The sequence below is a fragment of the Lithobates pipiens genome, unplaced genomic scaffold (assembly GCF_037356315.1).
Source record: "Lithobates pipiens isolate NorthernLeopardFrog02 unplaced genomic scaffold, aLitPip1_a1.2 Scaffold_1, whole genome shotgun sequence".
NCBI lineage: Eukaryota > Metazoa > Chordata > Amphibia > Anura > Ranidae > Lithobates > Lithobates pipiens.
Genome location: NW_027507685.1, coordinates 108,028,844 through 108,052,700, shown reverse-complemented (window position 1 = coordinate 108,052,700; position 23,857 = coordinate 108,028,844). Strand labels below are relative to the sequence as shown.

The 23,857-nt window shown below is 47.0% G+C and overlaps 1 protein-coding gene across 1 annotated transcript in view; it reads right to left on the bottom strand.

Annotated features, from left to right (window-relative positions):
* Window positions 1-23,857, bottom strand: part of CACNA1F (calcium voltage-gated channel subunit alpha1 F) — a 287,992-nt gene that overhangs the window by 91,653 nt on the left and 172,482 nt on the right. Inside the window, exons 29-31 of the mRNA XM_077472367.1 lie at window positions 8,104-8,305; window positions 7,847-8,005; window positions 6,479-6,589 (exon numbers count right to left, since the gene is read on the bottom strand). Coding sequence (XP_077328493.1) covers window positions 6,479-6,589; window positions 7,847-8,005; window positions 8,104-8,305 — 472 coding nt within the window. The remainder of the gene's footprint in view (window positions 1-6,478; window positions 6,590-7,846; window positions 8,006-8,103; window positions 8,306-23,857) is intronic.

Sequence of the window (23,857 nt, the reverse complement as noted above, 5' to 3'; positions counted from 1 at the left end):
TTGGGTCTCCCTCTTACCTCTCGCTGAGTTTGCCTACAACAATTCTGTCCACTCCACCACCAAGCAAACCCCTTTCTTTGCAAATTACGGATTTCACCCCCTGTTTCTAACAAATAATCTCCCGGAATGTTCGGTACCTGCCGTTCAGGAAACTTTGACCTTCTTCAGCAACAACAACAAGCTTCTTCGGGAAACAATGTCCAGAACTCAGGAATATTACAAACGGATCTTTGATAAAAAGAGGAGAGGGGAACTTAGCCTGAAGCCTGGGGATCAAGTTTGGCTGTCAACCCTGAACCTAAAGCTGGCATGCCCCTCCAGGAAACTGGGTCCAAAGTTCATCGGTCCTTTTCCGGTTAAAAGGAAGATCAACAGTGTAGCATACGAGTTGCAACTACCAGAGTCTTTCCGGGTCCATCCGGTTTTCCATGTGGCTCTTCTTAAACCCGCTGTCCCAGATCCCTTAGTTGGCAGAGACGTTGGTCCACCTGAACCTGTCCTGATCGTCGGAGAAGTCGAATTCGAAGTAGAGTCGATTCTGGACTGCAGGAAGAGACGGGGACAGGTCCAGTACCTCGTGAAATGGAAAGGATACGGTCCTGAAGATAATTCTTGGGAGCCGGAAAGTAATATTCATGCTGAAAAGCTCATCCGGGCCTTCAAGAGAGCGCACCCAGCTAAGCTGGCCCAGTTGGGCATCCGGGGGCTGCCCCTTGGGGGGGGGCAATGTCAAGAAGGTCAGCCCAGCCACCTGTCCGCTACGGAAGGTTCGGGCTGCAAAGCCCCCGTCATGAATGTCTGTCGGCGCACGCGGGTGCGCGTTAACGCAGGTGGGCGCACGCGGGTGCGCGCCAACGCAGGTGGGCGCACGCGGGTGCGCGCCAACGCAGGTGGGCGCACGCGGGTGCGCGCCAACGCAGGTGCGCAGATGTCCTGGTGGGCGCACGCGGGTGCGCAGATGTCCTGATGGGCGCACGCGGGTGCGCGTTAATGCTATTGGGCGCACGCGGGTGCGCGCTGGTGTTGCTGGGCGCTCGCGGGTCCGCGGATCCGCGGGCGCGCGCGTGCATGCGGGAGCGCGCCGTGACGACCCTTGGCGCCAAAGGGGTTACTTAAGGGGACCTGTTGCCTTGCCTCCTTGCTGTCCGGTCTACAGCATTCCTGTCGTGACCCCTCTGCTCCTGCTTACTTCCTGCTCGTTCCTGTGACCCGGCTTACCCTGACGACCCCTTGTTTGCTGCCTGCCTCTGACCCCGGCTTGTCTGACGATTCTTCTGCCTGCTGATTCGGTACCTACCTGCCTGCCTGTTCCTGACCCGGCTTGTTCACCACGTTATCCAGTCTGCTGTCCCTCCACGGTGCCAGTCTTCCGGTATCCTGCCTTACCTGCTTACGGGTCTGACGTGAGGAGCCGTACTACAGAACACCTTCCCCGCTGCTCCAGCGTGTGCGTCTTCTGCTGATCTCATCGCTTGCTGGTCGCTGTTCCTGCTGCATCTGCTCCTCTCCTGCACCCGGAGCTTTACACCTGTGTCCTGCTTGGCACTTGTGCCCCTTCCGTGCTCTAGAACCTCTGTATCCTCTACCAGGAGTTCCTGAGCCGGAGGAATACGAGTAGCCGCTCCCAGCATCCGTGGGCTCAACCACCAGGTACGTGACAGATGGGCTGTGACAGGTACTCGGGTACTCTGATGGGCTGTGACAGGTACTCGGGTACTCTGATGGGCTGTGACAGGTACTCGGGTACTCTGATGGGCTGTGACAGGTACTCGGGTACTCTGATGGGCTGTGACAGGTACTCTGATAGGCTGTGACAGGTACTCGGGTACTCTAATGGGCTGTGACAGGTACTCTGATGGGCTGTGACAGGTACTCGGGTACTCAGATGGACTGCGACGGGTACTCAGATGGACTGTGTCGGGTACTCAGATGGACTGTGACAGGTACTTGGGTACTCAGATGGACTGTGACAGGTACTCGGGTACTCTGATTGGACTGTGACAGGTACTTTATTACTGTGATGGACTGCGAGTGACAGGTACTATGATGGACTATGAGTGACAGGTACTATGATGGGTGGTGACAGGTCCTCTTTATTGGGGTGGGGGTGCTATCAGTGTGTGTTGGTGTACATTGTAAGCGGTAACGAGATGTTACCGCAATCTCCTCCTCACACACGATTGGTGCGTGAGGAGGAGAACCCAGTAACATCTCGTTACCGCGGTTTGTTTACATTTAGTGATCGGCTGTGAAAGCATCAAGTGGGTAAACAGCCAGCCAATGGCTGTTTACCAGCATCGATGACGAGCAGTGTTCCCGGGAACACGCCGCCACTGACGTGCACGCGCAGCCGTGACTTCATCACGGCCGATCACATGGTAAACAGCCATGCCCAATGGCTGTTCACCCCCCTCAGTGGCGAGCGGTGTCTCCGTGACACGCCGCCACCGAAGGAACAGGGATGCGCGAGCGCGCGCATTCCCTGTTTAAAACGGAAGGATTTCATATGACGCCCTCCCGCCAAAATAGGTGCGCCGCCTGGCCTTCATTTGACGGCCGGCGGTCAGCATCTAGTTAAATAGCATTTTTGGTTTGTGGTGCTCGGATGCAGTGAAGATCCACTTTAATACGCACCATACCAGGGATGAGTTTTGGGAGGAGTGTGCTATGCACTCTGTACATAGCAGACTCCTAAACGCTGCACTCTGTACATAGCGCACTTTTGTGAAAAAAATGCCCTTTTCTTTGTATCTGTCTTAACATTTTGCTAATTAGTAATTTTTCTTCATACATTTTGGCCAAAATTTATACTGCTACATATCTTTGGTAAAAATAACCCACATTAGTGTGTATTATTTGGTCTTTGTGAAAGTTATAGAGTCTACAAACTATGGTGCCAATCACTGAAAATTGATCACATCTGATCAGGCCTTCAGTACATCAGGTGTATCTCATTTCTTGAGACACTAACAAGTCAGGAAAGTACAAATACCCCCCAAATTACCCCTTTTTAGAAAGTAGACATTCCAAGGTATTAAGTAAGTAGCATGGCGATTTTTTTCCCCACAATTCTTTGCAAAATGAAGATTTTTTTATTATTATTTTTTTTTACAAAATTGTCATATTATCAGGTTATTTCTCACACACAGCATATGCATACAACAAATTACACCCCAAAATACATTCTGCTACTCTTCCCGAGTATGACGATACCACATGTGTGAGACTTTTACACAGCATGGCCACATACAGGGCACCAACATTGAAGTGGCACTTTCAGACGTTCTACGAGCAAAAATGACACATCTCATTTCACAGCCACCCATTACACTTTTGAAGGCCCTGGAGTACCAGGACAATGGAATTGCCCATAAAATGATCCCATTTTGGAAAGCAAACACCCCAACGTATAATCTGTGAGGCATAATGAGTCTTTTGAACGGTTCATTTTTTTCCAGAAGTTTTTGGAAAATGTGGAAAAAAATGAAAACGCATTTTTTTTTTACACAAAGTTGTCAATTTATAAGATATTTCTAACACATAGCATGTATATAGCAAAAATTACACCCCAAAAGACTTTTGCTACTCCTTCCGAGTATGGCGATACCTCATGTTTAGGACTTTTACACAGCCTGGTCACATAGAGAGGCCGAACATTGAAGTAGTACCTTCAGGCTTCTAGGAGCATAAATGACACATCTCATTTCATTCCTACCTATCACACTTGTGAAGGTCCTGGAGCACCAGGACAGTGAAATTACCCACAAAATGACCCCATTTTGGAAAGCAAACACCCCAACGTATATTCTATGAGGTATGGGCTGCAAATAGGTACTCGGGTACTCTGATGGGCTGCAGATAGGTACTCTCATGGCCTGGTGACAGGTACTCGGGTACTCTCATGGCCTGGTGACAGGTACTCGGGTACTCTCATGGCCTGGTGACAGGTTCTCTGATGGCCTGGTGACAGGTACTCGGGTACTCTGATGGCCTGGTGACAGGTACTCGGGTACTCTGATGGCCTGGTGACAGGTACTCGGGTACTCTGATGGCCTGGTGACAGGTACTCGGGTACTCTGATGGCCTGGTGACAGGTACTCGGGTACTCTGATGGCCTGGTGACAGGTACTCGGGTACTCTGATGGCCTGGTGACAGGTACTCGGGTACTCTGATGGCCTGGTGACGGGTACTCTGATGGCCTGGTGACGGGTACTCTGATGGCCTGGTGACAGGTACTCTGATGGCCTGGTGACAGGTACTCGGGTACTCTGATGGCCTGGTGACAGGTACTCGGGTACTCTGATGGCCTGGTGGCAGGTACTCGGGTACTCTGATGGCCTGGTGACAGGTACTCGGGTACTCTGATGGCCTGGTGACAGGTACTCGGGTACTCTGATGGCCTGGTGACAGGTACTCGGGTACTCTGATGGCCTGGTGACAGGTACTCGGGTACTCTGATGGCCTGGTGACAGGTACTCGGGTACTCTGATGGACTGTGTCGGGTACTCAGATGGACTGTGTCGGGTACTCAGATGGACTGTGTCGGGTACTCGGGCACTCAGATGGACTGTGTCGGGTACTCTGATGGACTGTGACAGGTACTTGGGTACTCTGATGGACTGTGACAGGTACTCGGGTACTCTGATTGGACTGTGACAGGTACTTGGTTACTGTGATGGACTGTGAGTGACAGGTACTATGATGGACTATGAGTGACAGGTACTATGATGGGTGGTGACAGGTTCTCTTTATTGGGGTGGGGGTGCAATCAGTGTGTGTTGGTGTACATTGTAAGCGGTAACGAGATGTTACCGCAATCTCCTCCTCACACACGATTGGTGCGTGAGGAGGAGAACCCAGTAACATCTCATTACCGCGGTTTGTTTACATTTAGTGATCGGCTGTGAAAGGATCAAGTGGGTAAACAGCCAGCCAATGGCTGTTTACCAGCATCGGTGATGAGCAGTGTTCCCGGGAACACGCCGCCACTGACGTGCATGCGCAGCCGTGACTTCATCACGGCCGATCACGTGGTAAACAGCCATGCCCAATGGCTGTTCACCCCCCTCGTTGGCGAGCGGTGTCTCCGTGACACGCCGCCACCGAAGGAACAGGGATGCGCGCGCATTCCCTGTTTAAACGGGAGGATTTCATATGACGCCCTCCCGCCAAAATAGGTGCGCCGCCTGGCCTTCAATTGACGGCCGGCGGTCAGCATCTAGTTGAATAGCATTTTAGGTTTGTGGTGCTCGGATGCAGTGAAGATCCACTTTAATACGCACCATACCAGGGATGAGTTTTGGGAGGAGTGTGCTATGCACTCTGTACATGGGGCACTCCTAAACGCTGCACTCTGTACATGGGGCACTCCTGAACGCTGCACTCTGTACATGGGGCACTCCTGAACGCTGCACTCTGTACATGGGGCACTCCTGAACGCTGCACTCTGTACATGGGGCACTCCTGAACGCTGCACTCTGTACATGGGGCACTCCTGAACGCTGCACTCTGTACATGGGGCACTCCTGAACGCTGCACTCTGTACATGGGGCACTCCTGAACGCTGCACTCTGTACATGGGGCACTTCTGAACGCTGCACTCTGTACATGGGGCACTCCTGAACGCTGCACTCTGTACATGGGGCACTCCTGAACTCTGCACTCTGTACATGGGGAACTCCTGAACTCTGCACTCTGTACATGGGGCACTCCTGAACTCTGCACTCTGTACATGGGGCACTCCTGAACTCTGCACTCTGTACATGGGGCACTCCTGAACTCTGCACTCTGTACATGGGGCACTCCTGAACTCTGCACTCTGTACGTACCGCACTCCTGAACTCTGCACTCTGTACGTACCGCACTCCTGAACTCTGCACTCTGTACGTACCGCACTCCTGAACTCTGCACTCTGTACGTACCGCACTCCTGAACTCTGCACTCTGTACGTACCGCACTCCTGAACTCTGCACTCTGTACGTACCACACTCCTGAACTCTGCACTCTGTACGTACCGCACTCCTGAACTCTGCACGTACCGCACTCCTGAACTCTGCACTCTGTACGTACCGCACTCCTGAACTCTGCACTCTGTACGTACCGCACTCCTGAACTCTGCACTCTGTATGTAGTGCCCCCCAGATACAACCTACCCTTTAAGAGCAGCCATACTGCTAATGTAGCCCATGATAAAATTGAGTTAGACACCCCTGCTTTAGAGTTTATCAAGATTAATCAATTTTAAACATAAGATTTATAAGTAAAGAAAGGTATAACATATATGGAGTCATTAGTGTCTAAATATACAGAAATATAGCATAAAGGTATTTTTGAACTCATTGTCACAAAAAAAAAAAAAAAATCAAATAAAAATGAACTAAAAACACAAACATAAAAAAATAATACAAAATATAATCTAAAAAGCGTATTTTTTTGGCATGACTTAAAAAAAAAAGAAAAAAAAGAAACGGGACTGACCTTTGGCCTGAATGCGATGAGTTTGAGGACCATCTCCACTGTAAACAGTCCTGTGAAGACCATATTGAGGATGTCCATGGCATAATTAAATGGCTGTGATTGTTCATAATGCTTAAAATAGAGAAAATAATTATTTAGATATTATTATTTATATTATTATTATTATTACTATTATTATTTCACAGGAGTAGGGACAAGTTTGTGTTTGGTCAATTTAGGTCTATGATGTCACAAACATCTCCGCCCCTTTGCTTATATGCAGGTGTTGGGCGGGGAATGCAATGGGCAAGGGTGAATGGGCAGTAGTGGGTGACACCATGCTTCTGGGTTTGGTCCAAACTCATGTTCAGACCAAACCTGAGCTCATCTCTACCTAGGAGAGGGCTTCTCAACCAGGGTTCCATGGAAATCTAAGGTTCCTCAAGATGTTGCTAGGGGTTCCTCCAGAGATTGCTAGGGGTTCATTGAGCAATGAGCAAATCCTGCCTCTCAGATAGGTTCCCATTGACACTATTCATCTTTTTAGCTATCTGTAAGGGCGTAATTCTTCCCAATGACCACAAGTGTAAGGCACATTCTTCCCACTGACCATCACACTAATGTATCATGAGCTGTAGATTTTCAGCAGGGGTTCCCCCGAGACCAGAAAGTTATTTCAAGGGATCCTCCATTTTGAAAAGTTGAGAAAGGCTAATCTAGAAGGTCGGGTGCCTTTTTCTCTGTAGTTTCAATCAAAATCCCTACGCCGATACTTGGTTTGACCTCTATATAGCAGCTATCTGGACTGGGGTTTCCTCAGCACTAGCTTTAAAGGCCGTACCAGTACCCTACTAGACTAGATGTATAAGGCTAGCCTGGAATGTGACCTGCTTTGGTTGACCTCTATATAGCAGCTATCTGGATTGGGGTTTCCTCAGCACTAGCTTAAGAGGCTGTACCCTGCTGGACTAGATGTACAAGGCTAGCCTGGAATGTGACCTGCTTTGGTTGACCTCTATATAGCAGCTATCTGGATTGGGGTTTCCTCAGCACTAGCTTAAGAGGCTGTACCCTGCTGGACTAGATGTACAAGGCTAGCCTGGAATGTGACCTGCTTTGGTTGACCTCTATATAGCAGCTATCTGGATTGGGGTTTCCTCAGCACTAGCTTAAGAGGCTGTACCCTGCTGGACTAGATGTACAAGGCTAGCCTGGAATGTGACCTGCTTTGGTTGACCTCTATATAGCAGCTATCTGGATTGGGGTTTCCTCAGCAGTAGCTTAAGAGGCTGTACCCTGCTGGACTGGATGTGCAAGGCTAGCTTGGAATGGGACCTTCGGGCACTGGGCTCTACATTGGGGCACATAAATACTCCAATTAAATCGTACCTGCATTGCCAGGGCAATAGTGTTGAGGAGGATTAGCACAAACATGATGTACTCAAAGCCTGTGGAGTTGACCATATACCAGACCTTGTACTGGTATTTCGCCTTGGGGATGTACCTACGCAGGGGCTGAGCCTTCAGGGCGTACTCCACACACTGGCGCTGAAAAGGTAAATTACATCAGAGGGTCAAGGTCAATCACGAGTGTGAAGCGTGCACAGAAGTCCCCAGTGCGGGACCAAGAAGTCCAAGTCCATTACCTGGTTCTTGTCCAGCTCACAGTTCTTGTACTCTTGCTCACCCTGTGCTCGGAAGGTGATGATGACGAAACCTACAAAGATGTTCATCATGAAGAACGCAATGATGATGATGTAGACGATGAAAAAGATGGAAATCTCCACGCGGTAATTGTAAATGGGCCCCACGTTTTCCCCATTGGCATCGATGGCCTTGTACAGAAGACTATGAAGAGAATATATGAAGAGTATCAAATTATGTGTCGGGCCTTACCAATACCCTCTATGGCAAAGTTAGAGCAACTTTGAAGGCTTTATTCATTTTGGATAGAGTCGAGGAGAGGTCTCTAAACTGAGCCGCTTTACTTGACATAACGATAAGGCACCATTCCTCCAACTGATACCAATGATGGGGCACTATTCCTCCAACTGACCCCAATGATGGGGCACTATTCCTCTGACTGACACCAATGATGGACAGGGCCAGATTAAGAACATCAGGGGCCTGGTGCTGAGGATTTTGGTGGGGACTTTTACAAACAATAAATAAATAAAAATGCAAACTATTTTTTGTTATAACAAATTCAATTAAAGAGAGAGGGGGAGGATGAGAGAGAAAGAGAGAGAGAGAGAAAGGGGATGGAAGAGGTGTGAGGGGTAAGGGAAAGGCACAAATATCGTGTAACATAAAAAGTTGCAAAGACAACCATTTTATTCCATAGGGTGTCTGCTAAAACAATTTATAATGCTTGAGGGTTCTGAGTAATTTTCTAGCATAAAAAAATTGACGACTTTTACATGTAGGAGAGAAGTCTCAGAATGGGCCTGGGTGGCAAGGGGTTAATTATCATAAGTAATATACAAATAAATTATTATAAGCACTGTGAGTTCATCCTCTCAGTCTGCTGCAGAGTGTTCCAGCTTGTATTTATACTGCCGCTCTGTATGTAGCCTCTGACAGGCTGCGCAAGCAGTCCTGTATCTCCGGAACCATAGATAATAGCAGCCCCATATTTTAACCAGTGCTGGAGTGGGTCTTTAGCTACCTACCCCCCCCCCCCCCCCAAATGTGGGGTCTCTGTGACTCCTGATCGCCGAGCTACAATCCTCGAAGTCGATCTTTTTTTTTTTTTTTTGGGGCAAATGGGCCTATCTTGAGAAAGGGGCCTGGAGCTGCAGCTCCAATAGCCCCTATGTTAATCCGGCCCTGAGCTCCACCTGCCTGATAATAGCCTTCTTGATCCCTTTCAGTCTGGATTTCGTCCACAACACTCCACAGAATTTGCTTTCCTAAAACTAACAAACAATCTACTAATGGCCAAAACCAATTCTATATTCCTACTCCTGGACCTCCCTGCTGCCTTTGATACGGTTGACTACCCCCTCCTCCTCAAAAAACTCCAAGCCTTTGGTCTCCGTGACTGTACTCTTCGCTGGTTCTCTTCCTACTTATCCAACCACACCTTTAGGTTCTGTTCTTGGACCCCTCCTATTTTCAATCTACACCTCCTTCCTGGGTCAGCCTCCCGCCACCTCTACGCTGATGGCACCCAGATCTATTTCCATACCCCTCAGCTCACTCCCTCTGTCTCTTCATGTATCATTCATTTACTATCAGATATATCAGTCTGGATGTCACACCACTGCCTTAAACTCAATCTCTCCAAAACCGAACTTATCATTTTTCTTCCCCCATATGCCCCTTCCCTTGATCTCACTGTCAAAATCGATAGCACAACTATAAGCCCATCCCCACATACTGTTAAGGAATCCAATGTACATAATGATAATCAGAAAATGTCTATTTGCTTATGTGTATACATGTTCCCATGCTCCTTACTTATTATGTAGCATACAGATTGACCCTGTTCTGCGGGAAGATGGCGTCTATACCCTACATCCCACGCGTTAGAAGAATGCATTCGAGATAAGGGAACCAGCTTCAACCAAACTTCAAGCATCAAGTTTCTTCATTTCTCTTGTATTGTAACCAATAAGATGTACCTATTAGACTGACATAGTAATGACGTATCTTTCTGTCTAAAATATTAACACCGCCCACGAATAAATCAGAATTTAGAGTTAGCCTGAGCTGAACATATCTCAGAGAGTGTTTACTTCTAATGTGCATGCACATTTATACTTTTTAATTAGAAATAGCAGCAGATAACCAAGAACTAATTTATAGTTCTTATCCATCTCAACTGGCGCCCAAATGTGTGGGGCGGTTTTCAGGCTTCAATCGAAGGGAGACCACATTCCAGGACTGAACAGCTGGCCAGATCAGAGAAGGGGGTTAAGCGCGCAGCCCTAACAGTACGGTAAGCATATTTATCCTTACCATTTGTACGACTTCTCTGGTTTGGCTGGTTGATTTTGTCTTGTTGGCTCCTTTCGATTGTTCAAAGAGGCAGGTAACTTATTTCTCGCCTGAAGCCGTTTTAATGAACCTGCTAATGGTTTTCTGCTGACTATTATCTGTTCAGTGTCTGTCATTCTGAAGGATTGCAAATTTAGCAGACTGAAAGTGCAGCTGCAGGCGTGTGTCCATCCTCACCCCTAGATTCTACCTCTAGTGGTGGGGTGGAATTCTGCAGGCATTTATAAACGGGGTTACTCGAGGTTGGCTGTGTAGGACCTCTGAGGGTTAATCTCAAACTGTGAATTAGGGCAGTTTGAAAGAAGACTTGCGGATGTGGCAGTCTTGCAACCGTCTATGAATGTTCTGCTCGGGAAAGCTTTCCTGAGGGTTTATCTCAAACTGTGAATTAGGGCAGTTTGAAAAAAGGCTAGCTGGAATTTGGCAGTCTTGTGACTCAGGTGAGCTTTTCCCGAGAGCTATCTTTGCAGTTCAAAGAGTGTCAGGTGTCATGTCCTGTACTGTGTGTGTATTTGTCCATTACTGTCTGATATACACGAAGAGGGTGACGGTGAGAGAAAGTGGCTACCTGAAGGATCAGTTGGGCCATAAGCCACTGCTCCACACCACCTCTGATGTGCTAGTTTTGACCCTCAAAGAGATAGAATAGTCAGGAGTGTGCGAGGAGACAGATCTCTCGCAGGGATGCGAGCCCCCACCCTAGGAATTCTTTGATAAGACAGCAGTCAGAGGAGTATTAACCAATTTGTTGCCTGTATTCTCCTCTTAAGCCGTCCGCTGAGAGAGAGAGAGAGAGAGAGAGAGAGAGAGAGAGAGAGAGAGAGAGAGAGAGAGAGAGAGAGAGAATGCTAGAATGTGATATTAGAAGAAGAGAGAAGATGTTGCAAGAAGCAGAGGAATGGCATGTGCTGATAAGAAGACAAAGGGGACTCTGTGTGATAACGGCTTATTGGATGTGGCAGAAGCATGGTACAGGACGGCAAGGGCATTGCACAAAGAAGGTTGGATAGAAGAGAAAATCAAGAAAGATGCAAATTGTACTATGTATGTGTATCACAGAGTTGATAATGTGGCTGTACCGCCCCCATATACAAAAAACTGGAACGAAGGAGGAGAGGGACAACCCTGCTATCCGCCTAACGCCCACTCCCTTCTCACCACCCCAACCCGAGCACAACCCACTGTGACCACTCCCAGGAGGCCATCTTGGTACACCCAAGCCCTCACTTCAGGCACAGCCCAGTGCACTTCCTGCTGGCGGCCATCTTGGTACACCCAATAGGCCCAGCCATGGCATATAACCAGTTCTTCCCGTTTTAAACCAGGATGGTTCCTACCACACACCTGTCTTCCCTAATATGGAAGCACTACCTTCACAGGCCGGATATGTTAATGATGAAGAAGCGTCCGAGTGGGAAGACCAACAACAGGCAGCAAGGCCACCTGCTGATTTAACCCCTAATCCGGCTCCGGACTCACAGTTCCGAGAGGATCGCAAACATATGCTGACAACCATGAGAAACAGTGCCCATTCTCAGCCCCCCGCCCCAACACCAGTCTCGGTTACCAGAAGGGGCACTGGTGATGTATGTCGCTTTTACCCCATCACAAGCAGCAACCTTAGTGACAAGTCTGCCTGACCCAGAGAAACAGCCAATGCTCTTCTACCGCAGGATAGTGCAGATACAAGAAGCTTACTCAGCTGCCTGGAGAGACTTGATCAGCCTATGCCAAATTAAAGCAGGACATGTCTTTTGGCCAGTCATGCAGACAGCCTTCAATGATGCCTGCCTGGCAAGTGCCACTTCTTATACCTCAGGCTTGGAGTTCTGTGCACAACTCCGCGACTGGGCAAAGGAGAAATTGGCAGACCAGACCACCACAATCCAAGATATTGCCCAAGATAAAGGGGAGTCTGTGGAGAAGTATCATGCTAGACTCATACAGGCCTTTGAACATCTGGGCTTCTCCCTCTATGAAAAGACACACACACACACACATGTTATCATCTGCTTTTGTCTCAGGACTCAGACAGGATATCAGAAAAAGCCTGATGGTGGCCCGCCCTGAATATCGCTCAATGAAAATGTCCAATTTACTGTTGGTGGCCAGAGGGATAGAAAACCAAAAAGGAAAAAAAAACAATGCCCCTCATGGTAACACAAGACGAAGATCCCGCCTACACTCGTCCACCACCACTGCCCAATACCAGGGAGAAGATCATCTGTTACAACTGTGGGAAGCGGGGTCACATCAGAATAGTATGCAGAGCCCCAAGACATCCGAGACAAGACAAGGATCCCGCCGAAGGGCGACGTGGACATGAACCTCCACCACCATGCCCCAACTCATGCTAGGAAATGAGAAAACCTGTGTCACCCCTTATGACAGTGTCCTCAAATGAGACTGGGGGACCCCTAGCAAAGGTCACGTTACCTATACAAGGAAAACCTACCACTTTTCTCATTGACATAAGTGCAGCCAGGAGTGTGTTGAGGGCTGAGGACCTGCCTGATAATTCTTTCCTTTCCACTATTGATGTTTCCTGCTTGGGAGTGGATGGGGTGCCCCGCTCCAGTCCACTCACTGAGCCTCTCCAAGTGAGGACATTTCCTGATTTGCTTACCAGATTTGTGGTGTCCTCTACATGTCCCTTGAATCTACTAGGAGCTGATGTGCTGTCCAGACTACAGGCGTCAATCATCTTCACACCTGAAGGGGGCGGTGAAGTTACATACTCCCCTATCCTTGGAAGACTCATCTGCTTTGTATTCTCTGCCTCTCCTGATGACACTTCATGAAGCAATAACTCCAAGTTCAATACCGCAGGAAGTACTTGACAGAATCCCTGTGTGCCTATGATCCACAGGACCGGAAGACAACTGTCACTTAATGGTGCCACCAGTTTCAGTCAAGCTCAAAGAGGGCACATCATTGCCCCGGAAACCACAATACCCCCCTCCTAAAGTTAGCTTAATCTGCAGCTATTTTGAAGCATGTCAAGGCCCTCGTGTCAGATGGAGCCCACCCTGCGCATCTCCATGCAACACACCTCTGTTCTCTAGGAAGAAGAGAACCCCTAAAAGAGAACAAGCTGGTTGCGGGGGTGTCCCTGACTGCAAAGTACCTCACAGTGGTGGACCATGCAAACGCTCTCTTCAGTGTCCACCCTCACCCCTCATGCTGGTACCTTTTGCATTCACCCACGAAAAGACAGCAACGTACCCAGACAGTTATGCCAAAAAGGGGCGCAGAACTCTCCAAGCTAGTTTGCAAACGCTATGGCTATCATCCTTGACATATAACAAGAGGATCACCTGGAAGTGACTCTCCTCCAATATGTTGATGACTTTCTCCACTGTGCAGCTGACTTACCCACTGTTGAAGTCACCTCAGAAAGCCAGTTGGGCTATCTTGCCACACAGGGTTGCGAAGCCTCAAAGCCCAAATTGCAGTGGTGCTCAACATCTGTAATTGTTCTTGGACACTGTCTTGTCCCATGGGACAAAACACCTCACTGAAGACAGGGTGTAAGCAATCTCTGACATCCCACTGCCACAAGGCCAGAAGCCCCTTCATTCCTTCCTTGGACTAATTTCGTATTGCAGAGCATGGATTCCAGAAGGCTCCCTACTGATGCAAGCTTTATATGATACCCTGAAAGCAGACCCCTTCCAGATGTCTCCTGAAGCAATATCCAACTTTGAGGCCTTCAAGCACACCATCTTTGGTGCTAGGGCTCCCAGACTACGACAAAATGTTCAAGCCCTTTGTATCTGAACATCTGGGACATGCTACAGGTGTACTCGCCCAATCACACGGCATCTGCCAATGCCCTATAGGATATTATTCCTGTCGGCTGGATGCGATAGCAAGAGGAGGCCCATCGTGTCTGTGAGCTGTCTTTGCTGCACAAGCCTTTTTTGACAAAACTTCAAAATTGGCTCTCGGACTCTGCCTTGTTCTGCTTGCTCCCCATGACATTGCTCCCATACTCCACCAAGATCCAGCCGAAACATCTGTCCATTGCCAGACACTTGAGACTCCTGTGTTTCTACCTTCTAGACAGCATTACTCTATTACGTTGTCAAACACCGAAACCTACCACCCTTCTTCCACTTCTCGAGGGGGGTAAGGAGGAGGAGTCGAGTCTTGATTTGTCACCCCATAACTGCATCGAACTAATGCGGCTGGAAACCACGCATATCCCCACCGTGAGTGAAATACCCCTGCAGGATCCAGGTCACCACTGAAAACTCGGTTCTCCAAACTGAAACCTTACCGCCGGTGATGTCTGCACAGGTGGCAGAGCTGCAAGCACTTACTACAGCATGTAAATTGGCAGAGGGAAAAAGAGCCAACATTCATACGGACTCAAGATATGCTTTCAGCGTTGCCCATGATTTTGGTGTTATCTGGAAGGACAGAGGGTTCCTAATGGCTGTAGGAACACCTGTGAAACAGCTCAGCCATCAAGGACTTGGACGCCCTGCTTCTCCCAACCCAAGTGACTATTCTAAAAATAAAAGCACACAACAAACTCAACTCGAAGGAAGCTCGAGGCAATCTAGCCAATTCAGCTGCCAAACAGACAGCCAGTGGTCCACGGGAAGTGGACAGCAGGGTGGTAGAAGAAGACCACTCCATGCTTATCCTACAGACTCTCCCAGTGGACAGAGTTTATCTGAAATAATTACAGGAAGCAGCAAGTCCGGATGAGAAGGAAAGCTGGAAAACGGAGAGGAGGAACTCTCAGAGATGGACTATTCGAGTGCAGCAAGAAGCCTTGTCTACCCAGGAGTATGTACCCAGCCATAGTGCAATGGGGAAATGGAACTGCCCACTTGACAAAGACTCTTATGAACTTATGAGTTACTCCATTGACCAACAACTTCTGCAGATCATGCACTATCTGCAACAAATGTAACCCAGAATGTACAGAAAAGGCACAGAAGAAGCACCTGGCAAAAGCTCTTATACCCCTTCCAGAGGATACAAATTGATCACTCCCAAATGCCAAAGGAGTGACAGATTCGAATACGCCCTAGTGGAGGTGGACATGACTGCCAGGACCACAGCTAAGGAACTACTGAGTGAGATAGTATGTAGATTTGAGGTCCCAGAGGTGATAGAGAGCGATCAGGCCCAGCCTTCACAGCAACCCTTACAAAAGATTAGGGCAGCACTGGGGGTTCAGTTGGCTCTACACACCCCTTACCACCCTCAAAGTAGCGGGAAGGTAGAAAGGATGAAAGGGACACTAGAAAAACAGGATGTTAAAGATGGCCCAAAAGACTAACATGAGTCGGCCAGACAGTTTGCCCACTGCCCTGTTCAGTGTCAGACACACACCCCGGCGGAAATATGCCCTATCTCCTTATAAAATTTAGTTTGGTTCAGCCCCCAGACTTGGCTGTCACTTTCCACAACAGTTACAGTTGCAATCTGATGTGTTGACTAATTATGTAACCGCATTATCACGAGAATTAACCCAAATGCATGTCCAGGTGTTTTCTTCCATTCCAGATCCTGAATTAGATACAGGAACACACCAACTACTACCTGGAGATTGGGGGCTGGTAAAGAAATTTGTGAGAAAACATTCTCTTGAACCCACATATGATGGTCCATTCCAAGTTTTGCTGACCACAGCCACCTCAGTGGAATTGGCCGGGAAGAATACCTGAATACACGCCTCCCACTGCAAGAAAGCTCCACCCCCGAGGACAAGATCCTGCCCACTTCATGACGACCATGCTGCATATCCTTTTTCTGTTTGGTCTAGGGGGGAGGCCCAGGAGGTGGTCATCACAAAAAAAAACAAAAAAAAAAATGATAACATAATTACATTTTGGTACAACTCTTCAGGTACACATGTGACCACCTTTACCTTTGATTACTGTGACATAGTACCTTGTCCGTTTGACTCTTTCATGGCAATGCCATTGGTACAGTGACATCCCTGTTGGTAAGGTGAGACATCCCTGATGGTAATATGTGTGTTTTACAGACAGTTACTGGGGCCAGAATTGTGGTTCCTGGGAGGAACAGTGGGTTGGAACATAGGACCAGATTAGAGGGTATCTGGACCGGTGAATGTGCCCTTGAAAAGGTGATTATGCCCCTCCATATCCTAGCAGAAGATACCCCTGATACATACACTGACCCAGCACACAGTCAGAGGAGGAAGCGAGCAGCTCTCTCCGGAAGCTTTGACCCTCATGTGTACATAGATGCTATAGGGGTCCCAAGGGGGGTCCCTGATGAATTCAAAGCCAGGGATCAGGTAAAAGTTGGTTTTGAGTCTTTGATCCCCATAATAACTGTGAACAAGAATGTAGATTGGATCAATTACATATATTATAACCAACAAAGATTCGTGAATTACACTAAAGATGCCCTCCAGGGAATTGCTGACAAGTTACCCCCCCACTTCCTACATGCCATTACAGAACTGGATGGCTTTAGACATGGTGTTAGCTGAGAAAGGAGGTGTCAGTAAAATGATAGAAAAAACAGGGACCTGTTGCACCTACATTCCTGATAATACCGGCCCAAATGGTAAAGTAACTTTAGCTATAAAGAAATTAGAAGATTTGTCATTGGAGTTGAAGAAGAACTCCGGTATTACAGACCCATGGGATCAATATTTTAGCTGGATGAGTGGGTGGCAGAAGGTGCTCGCCCAGATAGGGGTAACGGTACTAATAATCCTGGTTCTTTTACCCCCCGATTGTATGCTGTATTCTACCTTTCGTAAAGAAGTTAATGAGCAAGGCTGTAGAAAACAGCCCACCTACATTTCTCCACCAAGAAGAAGAGGACCCTCTTATGATGGAGGGTGACAAACCCTTCACTCCTCTACAGTCACTCCCTGTCCAAAATCTCACAATCCTCTAGGGTTATAGGGGTAGATAGCACCTGATTGCCCTTCTCCAGCTGTATCGAGGGGGGTAGTGAACTAGTTGCTGCCCAACTCTATATACAGCTTAAAAAGAGTTGCTGAGGAGAATGGGCCAGGTGAGTAGGACCTTTAGATGAGGGACAGAAGAAAATAGCCATTTTAGGGGGGACTGTTAAGGAATCCAATGTACATAATGATAATCAGAAAATGTCTATTTGCTTATGTGTATACATGTTCCCATGCTCCTTACTTATTATGTAGCATACAGATTGACCCTGTTCTGCGGGAAGATGGCGTCTATACCCTACATCCCATGCGTTAGAAGAATGCATTCGAGATAAGGGAACCAGCTTCAACCAAACTTCAAGCATCAAGTTTCTTCATTTCTCTTGTATTGTAACCAATAAGATGTACCTATTAGACTGACATAGTAATGACGTATCTTTCTGTATAAAATATTAACACCGCCCACGAATAAATCAGAATTTAGAAGTAGCCTGAGCTGAACATATCTCAGAGAGTGTTTACTTCTAATGTGCATGCACATTTATACTTTTTAATTAGAAATAGCAGCAGATAACCAAGAACTAATTTATAGTTCTTATCCATCTCAATACCAAGGTCCTAGGTGTAGTCCCGGACTCTGAACTCTCCTTTAAGCACCACGCCCAATCACTGTCCAAATCCTGCCGCCTCAACCTCTGCAACATCTCCAAAATACGCCCTTTTCTAACCAATGACACCACAAAGCTCTTAATTCACTCGCTGGTCATCTCCCGCCTCAACTACTGCAACTCCCTTCTCATTGGCTTACTTCTACATAGTCAAAAACCTCTTCAATCCATCATGAATGCTGCTGCCAGACTCATAGACCTTACAAATTGCTCTGTGTCTGCTACCCCTCTCTGTCAATCGCTCCACTGGCTTCCGCTCGGCCAAAGAATTCAATTCAAAATACTAGCAACTACGTACAGAGCCATCCACAATTTAGCCAGGGCCAGATTAAGAACATCATGGGCCTGGTGCTGAGGATTTTGGTGGGGCCTTTTATAAACAATAAATAAATAAAAATGCAAACTATTTTTTGTTATAACAAATTCAATTAAAGAGAGAGGGGGAGGATAAGAGAGAGTAAGAGAGAGAAAGGGGGGATGAGAGAAAGAGGATGCACATGAGCATGTGTGGGAGTGACATCGACGTAGCCTGGCCAAGGCAAGTCACCGAAGGCACAGAACCCAGAAGGAAGACCGGGTGAAGATGGAAGTGCCCGGGCCCCGCCAGATTGATCCAGCACAGCACTGGAGGGCTCAGTCTGACAATTTAAGTGTACCCTAATGTGCCAATATGCTGTGCATACTTGAACATTGTGGCATAACCTACCCCAGGGCCTCTAAAAAGTAGTAATGTTAGAAAAGTTTACTACTGCTTTAATATCAGAGGAGCCTCTCCAAAGACCACCATTTTATTCCATAGGGTGTCTTCTAAAACAATATATAATGCTTGAGGGTTCTGAGTAATTTTCTAGCATAAAAAAAATGATGACTTTTACATGTAGGAGAGAAGTCTCAGAATGGGCCCGGGTGGCAAGGGGTTAATTATCATAAGTAATATACAAATAATTATTATAAGCACTGCAAGTTCATCCTCTCAGTCTGTTGCAGAGTGTTCCAGCTTGTATTTATACTGCCGCTCTGTATGTAGCCTCTAACAGGCTGCGCAAGCAGCCCTGTATCTCCGGAACCATAGATGATAGCAGCCCCATATTTTAACCAGTGCTGGAGTGGGTCTTTAGCTACCTACCCCCCCCCCCCCCCAAATGTGGGGTCTCTGTGACTCCTGATCGCCGAGCTACAATCCTCAAGGTCGATCTTTTTTTTTTTTTATTATTTTTTTTTTTTTTGGGCAAATGGGCCTATCTTGAGAAAGGGGCCTGGAGCTGCAGCTCCAATAGCCCCTATGTTAATCTGGCCCTGGGGAGCACTATTCCTCTCACTGAAACCAAGGAATGGAGCATTATTCCTCCCACTGACACCAATGATAGGGCACTATTCCTCCTATGGACATCAACAATGGGATACTATTCTTTCCTTTGGAACCAAAAATGGGGCACTATTCCTACCACTGACACCAATGATGGGACACTATTCCTCCCACTGACACCAATGATGTGGCACTATTGATCTTTTATTAAAAAGAATCAAGCGACCAATTTTATACAAAAGTAAAAAACAAAACCATATTATAAAACTTCAACAGAAAACAAAGGCATACACATCAACGTTCAGAATATATACAATATATACATAGTCCATTAGCAAAACATGTTTAGAAAACTATTTACATAAAGCAGCAGAGAGGGCCTAAGAGGCACAACCCATCACCTATGTATGCAGCTGTGACGGACTGGGGTTTATATGTCACAAAACAGACACCCCAAAGCAAAGTACATATTCATTTTTTTTTATATATTTCTAAACATCTCCCTTCTATTCTATTAATAACCAGTAGATGGCAGAGAAGGTACACAAACAGAGTCTATATAAGGCCACACACCATGTGACTGGAAATTAAACTACTTCCAGCCATAAAGTCAGTGGTCATATCTCATGCTGTTTGTGTGATTCTTTGCAGGTATGTACTCTAAATTGTTCCTAATCTGTATTAACCTGTGATAGAAAGATTCCTAAACATCTTGAGCAGATGCAGAAAAAGTCTCAGCAGATTTTATGCTATAGATTTGCTGTAATTAGAAGTTTAGAACAGCATGTGTCAGAAACAAGTGAAAAGTGCATAAGAGCATGAAAATACTGCATTAGTCAGAACAAATGTCTATGATAAACACTAAACCTTTCTAAATAGGTATATTTAAACCTGATTTATTGAAAATGGCATAGATTTATAGAAGCACATGTTTTCTGTTATTTAATATAGAAAAAAACTACTTCCAGCCATAAAGTCAGTGGTCATATCTCATGCTGTTTGTGTGATTCTTTGCAGTCCACGCCAAGCTGATCACCTTATCTCATCGCGTCTACAATCATCGGCTCTCTTAATTCACATTTTGAGGCCGGTAACACAGCCATTTATCAAAAATGAATCATAAATGAAAAAATCTAGGGTGACAAGAGACAGACAGCCACACCCGGGAAAGAGACTCCTGGCAGTCAGGGAGGATTGAAACCCCTCCACGCCTTCAACCAAGCCCCCTGACTCCGCTTGTCTCTCTCAAGCACCCGAATCTTCTCCACCTCATGCAGAATGTCATACACCACCACCTCAACAGGAAGGATTTTATGCCGAATGCTGACCTGACACCGTGCGTTCCAGGTGAAATAACGGACTACTAGGCTAACTAGAAAAAGTGTATCCAAACAAAAAACCCCACCAGTATTGAATGCTCCGTACACCCACTCAGCATAACCCAGCCTGGAGAGGAAAGGGACACAGAGGGCCCGCCCCACCTGTTTGTACACCTCTATGTTAAAGGGGCAATGAAGCAGAAAATGGTCCATAGTCTCCTCACCTGCACACTGCTCCCGAGGACAGCTACGATCCACCCCACTGCGGAATTTCAAATTGCCCCGAACATAGAGCCTCCCATGGAAGCACAACCAGGCCAGATCCCTAAATTTAGGGGGTACTCTGTCCAAATGAATTACTCTTAACCCCACCCTCAAAACTGGGCCTGGGCAATCCCTTAAGGCCAGTGGGTCATGAAAGACTTCGCTCAAGACTCCACTCATAAGGACTTTCCTCGGAACCGATCTGAGATCTTCAGCCGACAATCGCCACTGCCGTAGTAACTTCAGGCACGGAGCAACATAGGCTGGTAGCTGACCACGATGACCCTTGAGATTCTTCACTTGGCCACCTTCTTCCCAAAGTTGTAGAAAAGGCCTAAACCAAGATCTAAATATGCCTACCCATCCAGGAGGTTCCACTGCAAGCATATTACCAATGTTAAATTTGAGAAATAGCAGTGAAAAGAAAAGAACTGGGTTGACCATACCTAAGACACCCTCCCTCCTGGATAGATAGGTGACATTCCTCTTTATGGGGTTCAGTCTGTTCTCCCACAGCATCTGGAAGAACACACTACTGACCCTAGCATAGAGAGACACTGGCAAGATGCAGACAAAGCTGACATACAAGAAGATCGGAATCAGGTAAGTCTTAATCAGATCAACCCTTTCCCTCAGAGATAACTTCCATCTCTTCCAGCTGACCACCTTAGTATTGGCAATTTCCAGTCTGCCTTTCCAGTTTTTAAGGCCATAATCGCCGGGTCCAAATTCAATGCCTAGAATCTTAATTCTTTCCTGGGGCACTGGAAAGGTGTGTGGGAGATCAAACCCCTCACCTTCCTTTCCCATCCAAAAAACTTCACTCTTTTCTTGATTGATCTTGGAGCCTGATGCTTCAGAATACTGTGATGTCAGAGAGACAACCTCCTCTGCTTCATCTGCCCCAGTGACAATCACCGACACATCGTCCGCATAGGCAACAACCCTCAAAGGTGGCTCACCCAGGAGCCCCACTGGCACCCCACACAACATGCCGCTCTCTAGCCTCCTGATGAAGGGGGTCGATTGCAAACACATAGAGCAGGGGACGCAGAGGACAACCCTGGCGCACCCCGGAGCCAACCTCAAAGGACTGCCCAACCCAACCATTAACAAGAGGAAAGCTTTCTGCCCCCTTATACAAGACCTTTAACCAATCAACAAAACCACCCGGCAGACCGTACTTACTAAGGAGCAACCACAGGTACTCATGGTTAACACAATCAAAAGCCTTTGCCTGATCCAATGTCAGCAAATACTTTCCCCAGCCTGCAGCCCTGCACCGCTCCAAGGCCTTCCGGACAGCTAAAACTGCTGTGAAGGTGCTTCTACCCTGGACCGAACAGTGCTGATGGCGAGAAAGCAAAGACTCTGCTACTGACGATAGGCACCAGAAAATAATCTTTGCCAGTATCTTTCTATCGACATTAAGAAGGCTGATGGGGCGCCAATTCTCAATCATCGAAGGATCTTTACCCTTTGAAAGAAGAATCACAGCCGAGTGCCTCATGGAAGGGGAAAGCACCCCCTCAGCAAGGCAACTGTTAAAAACCTCTACCAAATGTGGGGCCAGAATACACTTAAAGGCTTTGTAAAACTCAGCCGTCAAGCCATCCGGTCCAGGTGACTTTTTGATGGCAAGCTGTTCAATTGCCCTCATCACCTCTTCAACTGTGATCTCCTCTGTCAAATTCATCAATGTAACATCTCCACCATTTAGACCTGGATTAGAGTCCAAAAAGCTGTCCATCTTGTCACGGTCAAGCTCTTTCCTCCCAAGAAGGTCAGCATAAAAAGACCTCACGACCTCCAGGAGCCCTGACCTGGACTTTGTCAAGGAATCCGTACTGTCCTTAAGGCCAACAACCGTTTTAACAGCTACACCTTGTTTGCAGTTCTGGTAAGGGTCAGGCGAGTGGTACTTCCCATAGTCCCTCTCCAGAACCAAAGAGGCATGCCGGTCATATTGACACTTCCTGAGGAGGAGTTTCACTTCGGAGATTGCCCCAGGATCTCCTCCTCTCGAGACAAGAATATCCAGCTTCCTCCGTAAACGTTGGTAGGTCATGTATTTATTAATAGAAAGAAGAAGAACTGCGCTAGCCACAAAATACCCAATATGATTAGGGTATATGAAAGTACCAGACCCGCACTGTGGGTCTTAGTATCTAGTGTCTCAAAAGACCACCTCCAAGTGTGGTATAAACCATATACGTATAAGTGCAATTAAATTCAAAAAACAAAAAAATAAATGTGTATCAATATTGTGAATTCCCCAAACTCAATATGTGTGTATCAGACTCTGTGTATAAACCCCTAAACCATAAAGGTAAGAATATAAAGAATATATATTCGCTATTAAGCATAAATGACCTATCCAAAAAATAATAAATCTGTGTTCAGAGACACTCTATGTAATGTCCATACAGTCATATATCAAAAAAATGAAAAATGAAAATAAAAATAAAAAGTAAATGTCCATATAGTGAATGAACACCAGTGAAACAAAACTTCAAATGAGGTACGGCAGTAAAGAAAAGTTCCAAACGGCTGGATTGCAAATACACGAATTGAAAATCTTCTCCAAAGATGTGGTGTGCTTATCCCATCACCGAAATAAATGAATCAGCTCCTTACCAGATCCAGACGACCCCCCGTTACAGAGGGTCACCACAAGCAGTAGCAGTCAAAAGGGTGTCCGGATAGCGCCTCCTCCTCAGATGGTCACGAATCTTCCACGCGATGGGGTTATGGCTGTTACTCACTCCCAACTCGACGTGGTGTCACATAAGGGAAAACATAGGCTCCAGATAGTGTAAAACCAAATGACTTTAATTCTTAAAAGCGAACGTAAACACTTACATAAAAGACTTTAAAAGCAGGTTCAAAACAAAGACGTGCACCGGCCGGATACACGCCAACGCAAAGACC